This window comes from Babylonia areolata, chromosome 29 (assembly GCF_041734735.1).
Source record: "Babylonia areolata isolate BAREFJ2019XMU chromosome 29, ASM4173473v1, whole genome shotgun sequence".
Lineage (NCBI taxonomy): Eukaryota > Metazoa > Mollusca > Gastropoda > Neogastropoda > Buccinidae > Babylonia > Babylonia areolata.
The window spans coordinates 3353600-3361099 of NC_134904.1; the positions used below are offsets into that span (position 1 = coordinate 3353600).

Here is a 7500-nt window from a genome sequence, read left to right on the forward strand (position 1 = left end):
TCTTTACCACACAGTCATCAGAACAATTTTCTGTCTTTACCACACAGTCATCAGATCAATTATCTGTCTCTTTACCACACAGTCATCAGAACAATTTTCTGTCTCTTTACCACACAGTCATCAGAACAATTTTCTGTCTCTTTACCACACAATCATCAGAACAATTTTCTGTCTCTTTACCACACAATCATCACAATTTTCATCATAATTTTCTGTCTCTTTACCACACAATCATTTTTACCACACGGTCACGCTGACAACACTTACAGTTTTTGGTCAGACAGGGAGCCCACACGGGCCACCTCCCCGGTGAACACTTTCTTTGGAATGTCCTCCCCTTCATGGACTGTCAGACTGTACTGTCGAGTGCTGGGGAGGGGAAAAAAATCACCATGCTTTCAGTACACAGACTTTATAAAAGCAGGTATGTTTTTATACAATGTGAAAATGGAATACAGACTTCATAAAAGCAGGTATGTTTTTATACAATGTAAAAATGAAATACAGACTTCATAAAAGCGGGTATGTTTTGATACAGTAAGTTTTCATACAACGTCAACTCACTCTGGACGATGGAACGCTACAGCATTCCTGACGTAAGGCAGCGTTCTGGACGATGGAACGCTGTAGCGGTTTCGACAATTAACAATTTTTCCACATTTTCCTCATGGGGTAGCATGTCAATTGCAGCTACACCCGGCGCTGCCGACGTGTCAAGGGTCGAATGGAAAGTTTCTTCATGAGATTCCGTAACTATACACTCGCTGGCGAGCCACTGACCTCAGCACCCCACATGACAAGCTAATCTGCATATGTATCAAAAATGGCGTTGCAGGCGATACAAGTGGACATTTTTGGAGCAAACTAGATCATGACAGCAGCTTTTTACTGCTGCTGAAGTGACTGAAATGCTTCAAACTAAGGTTTCGACATTGACGAGGATGATGAAGACGTTGAATCAAGTATCTGCAGTGAAGAAAGCTGGTATTTGAAATGCTTCAAACTGAAGGTTTCGACACTGACGAGGATGATGAGGACGCTGAATAAAGTATCTGCAGTGAAGAAAGCTACCAGCAAGAAGGTACTCACAGTGATTCAGCTTCTGAGGGCTGTGAAGAGAAGGAGGGGGGGGGGGGGTAGGCGGACACACGGCGTGAGAAGAGGGGTCAGTGGGTGAAGTACAGTGAGCTTCATTCAGTTACTTTGTGTTTTGTGTTTTTTGTGATTTTTTTTTCCCTAACCCTAACAAATGGGTCATCTGTAGGGGAAAGCAAGGGTGAAAACTATTTGTCCAGAGTGAGTTAAAAAAAGAAAAAAAGAAGAGAGATACTTTAAATTATACAGGCTACATAATAATAATAATAATAATAATGGTATTTATATAGCGCTGAATCTTGTGCATAGACAAATCAAAGCGCTTTCGCACCAGTCATTCACACGGTGAAGGATTTGACCGAACGCAGTGACGCCTCCTTGAGCTACTGATACTGATACTGATACTCTCTTTCCTCCTCTGTCTGTCTGTCTGTCTCCACCCCCCCCTCTCTCTCCCTCTCTGTCTCTCTCCATCTCCCCTCTCCCTCTCACTCCCCCTTCTCTCTCTCCACTCTCTCTCTCCCTCTGCCCCCCTCTCTCTCTTTCTTAAAAAAACAACAACAGACGTGTGTGTGTGTGTGTGTGTGTGTGAGGGACAGAGAGAGAGAGAGAGACAATGTGTGTGTGTGTGTGTGTGTGTGTGTGTGAGGGACAGAGAGAGAGAGAGAGACAATGTGTGTGTGTGTGTGTGTCGGGGAGGGATGGGGGGTTGGTTGGGGCGTGTGGTAAAAACCTAATCAGTTTCACCACCAGTGACTGACAAATCCCTGACCTTGACAGCGGGTCATTGTCAGTCACTGTCAGTCACTGCGGGTCATTGTCAGTCACTGTCAGTCACTGCGGGTCACTGTCAGTCACTGCGGGTCATTGTCAGTCACTGTGAGTCACTGCGGGTCATTGTCAGTCACTGTCAGTCACTGTGGGTCATTGTCAGTCACTGCGGGTCACTGTCAGTCACTGCGGGTCATTGTCAGTCACTGTCAGTCACTGTGGGTCATTGTCAGTCACTGACAGTCACTGTCAGTCACTGCGGGTCATTGTCAGTCACTGTCAGTCACTGTGGGTCATTGTCAGTCACTGTGGGTCACTGTCAGTCACTGCGGGTCATTGTCAGTTACTGTGGGTCACTGCGGGTCATTGTCAGTCACTGTCAGTCACTGTGGGTCATTGTCAGTCACTGTCAGTCACTGTCAGTCACTGCGGGTCATTGTCAGTCACTGTCAGTCACTGTGGGTCATTGTCAGTTACTGTGGGTCACTGTGGGTCATTGTCAGTCACCGTCAGTCACTGTTTTTTGTTTGTTTGTTTGTTGTTGTTGTTTTTGTGGCCTCAGTTGCAAGCAAGTCTATGGAGCACATGTTTTTCTCCTTTTTTTTTGGTTTCTTTCTTCTTTTTTTTCAACTTTTTTTTTTTTAAGTGCTCAACATGAGCCTTTTTTCACTGGCCAAAAAAAGAAGAAAAAAAAGAAAAAAAAGAAAAAGGAAAAACAAACACACACACACACAAGACACACACACACACACACACACGTCAACAAACACATACACGCTCACGCATATGCTCCTCCCCCACCCCAACATTATCAGTCAAGTGTTGGTCAGTGTCAGCATGTGTCTATAAGTGTCAGTCTCTGTTTGTCACTGTCGGCAAGTGCAAGTGCCAGTTACTGTCGGCAAGTGCAAGTGCCAGTTACTGTCGGCAAGTGCTAGCCCTGACGGACTCACGAGATGTCCTCTCCTGTGGCCTGTACGTCAAACTGCTGACACACCACCGGCCAGAACCTCTCTCTCCACATCACAAAGTCCTCTTCAATGCTGCACACACACAATGACACACAGTAAAACACGTACAGCATCATATGATACATCACAAAGTCGTCTTCAATGCTGCACACACACAATGACACACAGTAAAACACGTACAGCATCATACGATACATCACAAAGTCGTCTTCAATGCTGCACACACACAATGACACACGGTAAAACACGTACAGCATCATACGATACATCACAAAGTCGTCTTCAATGCTGCACACACACAATGACACATGGTAAAACACGTACAGCATCATACGATACATCACAAAGTCCTCTTCAATGCTGCACACACACAATGACACATGGTAAAACACGTACAGCATCATACGATACATCACAAAGTCGTCTTTAATGCTGCACACACACAGTACAATTTGCATTTGTATTTGTATCTGCATTTCTTTTTATCACAACAGATTTCTCTGTGTGAAATTCGGGTTGCTCTCCCCAGGGAGAGCACGTCGCTGCACTAAAGCGCCACCAATTTTTTTGTATTTTTTCCTACGTGCAGTTTTATTTGTTTTTCCTATCGAAGTGGATTTTTCTACAGATTTTTGCCAGGTACAACCCTTTTGTTGTTGTGGGTTCTTTTATGTGTGCCAAGTGCATGCTGTACACAGGACCTCGATTTATCGTCTGATCCAAATGACTAGCGTCCAGACCACCACTCCAGGTCTGGTGGAGGGGGAGAAAATATTGGCGGCTGAGCCATGATTCGAACCCGCGCGCTCAGATTCTCTCGCTTCCTAGGCGGACGCGTTAGCTCCAGGCCATCACTCCAATATGGTACAACAAATACAGTGCCATAGTGTACAACACAACACACTTCAATGCTGCAGCCAGACAGTTCCACACAGCATAGTACAACATAACGCAACACAATGCGACATGCTATGATGCAATATGATACGATACAATATGCATCAACACTGCAACCATGCAATATAAAACAAAACAAACATAAGAAAACATAACACAAGACAACGCAGCACAATAAAACACAACACAATACACTTCAGTGTTGCAACTAGTGTCATACTATACAACAACAACAATACAATACCATACAATACAACACAATGCAATACAATACATTACAATGCAATGCAATATAATACAACACAATACACTTCAGTGCTGCAACCAGTGTCATACAATACAACAACAGCAATACATTACAATACAATACATTACAATGCAATGCAATGCAATATAATACAACACAATACACTTCAGTGCTGTAACCAGTGTCATACAACAACAAAAATACAATACAATACATTACAATGCAATGCAATGCAATATAATACAACACAATACACTTCAGTGCTGTAACCAGTGTCATACAACAACAAAAATACAATACAATACATTACAATGCAATGCAATGCAATATAATACAACACAATACACTTCAGTGCTGTAACCAGTGTCATACAATACAACAACAGCAATACAATACAATACAATACAATGCAATAGGATGCAATGCAATACATTACAATGCAATACAACACAATGCAATGATGCAATGCAATACAATGTAATGCAATGCAATGCAATGCAATACAATACAAGAAAATACAACACAATACTATTTCAGTTTCAAGGTGTCAAAACGTGTGGACTGACCCATATAACATGACATCACATTTGCTTAAAAAATAGAAAATAATAAAAAGAAAGAAAGGCAGAAAATTATATATATATATATATATATATATATGAATTGATACCTGAAGTAAGCACATACCCAATGTGCTGCGGGTCAGGACCCTTTAATGTGGTACATGTAAAACATCAAATATAAAATGAAATAATAAAAATGATTAAACAAAATAAGCCAAGATTAATAAGCGCACCAAAGTTTGACAGACTGAAAGACATGCAGATGGGAAACTGACCGGAAAAAACAAACAAACAATATTATACAACACAACTGTCAAGAAGTGTGGGCTGCCAGCACTGTGGAGAAATTAGGTACAAAATGGATGGAGGAGGTATTCTTTGGAGACAGTTATTTATTGTTCACTGGCACATGTGCACTACTTTGGGTAGTCTGGTGAGACAGCGATTTAGCCCTTGTCTTAATTGGCTGCATGTCATCTAGTGTCTTGTCAGGTCTTCTTGTCATGTCATGCCATGTCATGTCATCTAGTGTCTTGTCAGGTCTTCTTGTCATGTCATGTCATCTAGTGTCTTGTCAGGTCTTCTTGTCATGTCATGCCATGTCATGTCATCTAGTGTCTTGTCAGGTCTTCTTGTCATGTCATGTCATGTCATCTAGTGTCTTGTCCGGTCTTCTTGTCATGTAATGTCATGTCATCTAGTGTCTTGTCAGGTCTTCTTGTCATGTCATGTCATCTAGTGTCTTGTCAGGTCTTCTTGTCATGTCATGTAGTGTCTTGTCAGGTCTTCTTGTCATGTCATGTCATGTCATATAATCTAGTGTCTTGTCAGGTCTTCTTGTCATGTCATGTCATCTAGTGTCTTGTCAGGTCTTCTTGTCATGTCATGTCATGTCATCTAGTGTCTTGTCAGGTCTTCTTGTCATGTCATGTCATCTAGTGTCTTGTCAGGTCTTCTTGTCATGTCATGTCATGTCATCTAGTGTCTTGTCAGGTCTTCTTGTCATGTCATGTCATCTAGTGTCTTGTCAGGTCTTCTTGTCATGTCATGTCATCTAGTGTCTTGTCAGGTCTTCTTGTCATGTCATGTAGTGTCTTGTCAGGTCTTCTTGTCATGTCATGTCATGTCATATAATCTAGTGTTTTGTCAGGTCTTCTTGTCATGTCATGTCATCTAGTGTCTTGTCAGGTCTTCTTGTCATGTCATGTCATCTAGTGTCTTGTCAGGTCTTCTTGTCATGTCATGTCATGTCATCTAGTGTCTTGTTAGGTCTTCTTGTCATGTCATGTCATGTCATCTAGTGTCTTGTCAGGTCTTCTTGTCATGTCATGTCATCTAGTGTCTTGTCAGGTCTTCTTGTCATGTCATGTCATCTTGTGTCTTGTCTTCATATCATGCCATGCCATGCCATGTCATGTCACAACTCACTTGCCGTCGTCATCCCCCAGGCCCATTTCAAAGATGCGAGTGGCCCCCAGCTCCTCCAGACGTTTGTCGCAGTACTTCCCCATCGCGTTGAAGTGCTCGTACGTCTTGTTGCCCAGAGCAAACACCTAATAACAACAATAATAATAATAGTATTCATATAGCGCTGAATCTTGTGCAGAGACAAATCAAAGCGCTTTCACACCAGTCATTCCCACGCATGCATTGACTCTAAAAACTGGAGAAACTGAAGACAAGGAAGAGGCAGGGGAGGGAGGATGGGTATCTTGTGAAGAGGAGGGTTTTATGGCCAGACTTTAAAGAGCTGAGTGCGGAGACCTGACGAAGCGAAAGAGGAAGTTCATTCCAAATGCAAGGTCCAGAGACAGAGAAAGAGCGGTGACCTACACACACACACGCACACACACACACACAGGTGGCAGAATGGTTCAGACGCTCATCTGCCAATACAAAATGCATGAGTCTGAGTTCGAATCCTGCCCTCACTCCTTCTCCCAAGTTTGACCGGAAAATCAAAGTGAGCGTCTAGTCATTAAGATGAGACGATAAATCGAGGTCCTGTGTGCAGCATGCACTTGGAGCACTGAAAAATAACCCATGGCAACGAGAGCGTTGTCCTCTGGCAAAAATTCTGTAGAAGAAATCCACTCTGAATGGAGTCTCCCATCGGACCGACGGATGAGTAGGCAGGCAGGCCTATCTGTCGGTGTGTGTCCTCATGTGGGAGAAGAGGCCGATTCTGGATGTGCAGCACTTCCCACAGGTGTTGCAAGGGAAAACGTCTCCAGAAGTTGAACCCTGCTTCCTTCGCTCACACTTCTCCTTAATGGCCAGCGCTCTCTTGTTTTCAAACGTCTTTATGCCACTAGAGCACAGCATCCTCCAGCGAGAGCGGTCAAGGGCATCAGTTTCCCAAGAAGTGATGTTTATGTCACAGGCTTTGAGGTTTGTCTCCAAGGTGTTCCTTGAAGTGCTTGCAGGGTCTTCCAAGTCCGCGGTGGCCTTCCTTCAGCTGGCCATATAGTAACATCTTCGGACAACGTGTCCTGTCCAGGCTGACATCTACAAGTATGGAGGCTAGGTGCTGACAGACAAACTGACTACCCTGTTCCAGTCTGTCTGGGAGAGAGGGGAGGTCCCCCAGGATTTCAAGGATGCTTCCATTGTCCACATCCACAAACGGAAGGGAGACAAAACATCCTGCGATAACCACCATGGAATCTCTCTCCTCTGCATCGCCGGCAAGATCTTCACACGCATCATACTGAACAGACTGGCAGAAATCCGCTCTGACAGGTACACAAATACAGTATGCGCATCCTCACGGCCTGACTAAGCCATTACGCTGGGTGACGCTGCTGGTCTGGCATCTGCCCGAAAGATGCGGCGTAGCATGTATAAGGGTTTGTCCATGGATGCATGACGCCTCCTTGAGAAACTGAAAACTGAAACTGCATACTCACTCACAGGACAACATGTGTCACTGAGTTCATTCACATGGACCTGTCTC

The 7500-nt window shown here is 43.7% G+C and overlaps 1 protein-coding gene across 1 annotated transcript in view; it reads right to left on the minus strand.

Moving 5' to 3' along the window:
- LOC143274984 (NADPH--cytochrome P450 reductase-like) overlaps positions 1-7500 on the minus strand; it is an 82240-nt gene that overhangs the window by 31451 nt on the left and 43289 nt on the right. Inside the window, exons 6-8 of the mRNA XM_076579018.1 lie at positions 5973-6097; positions 2820-2909; positions 268-369 (exon numbers count right to left, since the gene is read on the minus strand). Coding sequence (XP_076435133.1) covers positions 268-369; positions 2820-2909; positions 5973-6097 — 317 coding nt within the window. The remainder of the gene's footprint in view (positions 1-267; positions 370-2819; positions 2910-5972; positions 6098-7500) is intronic.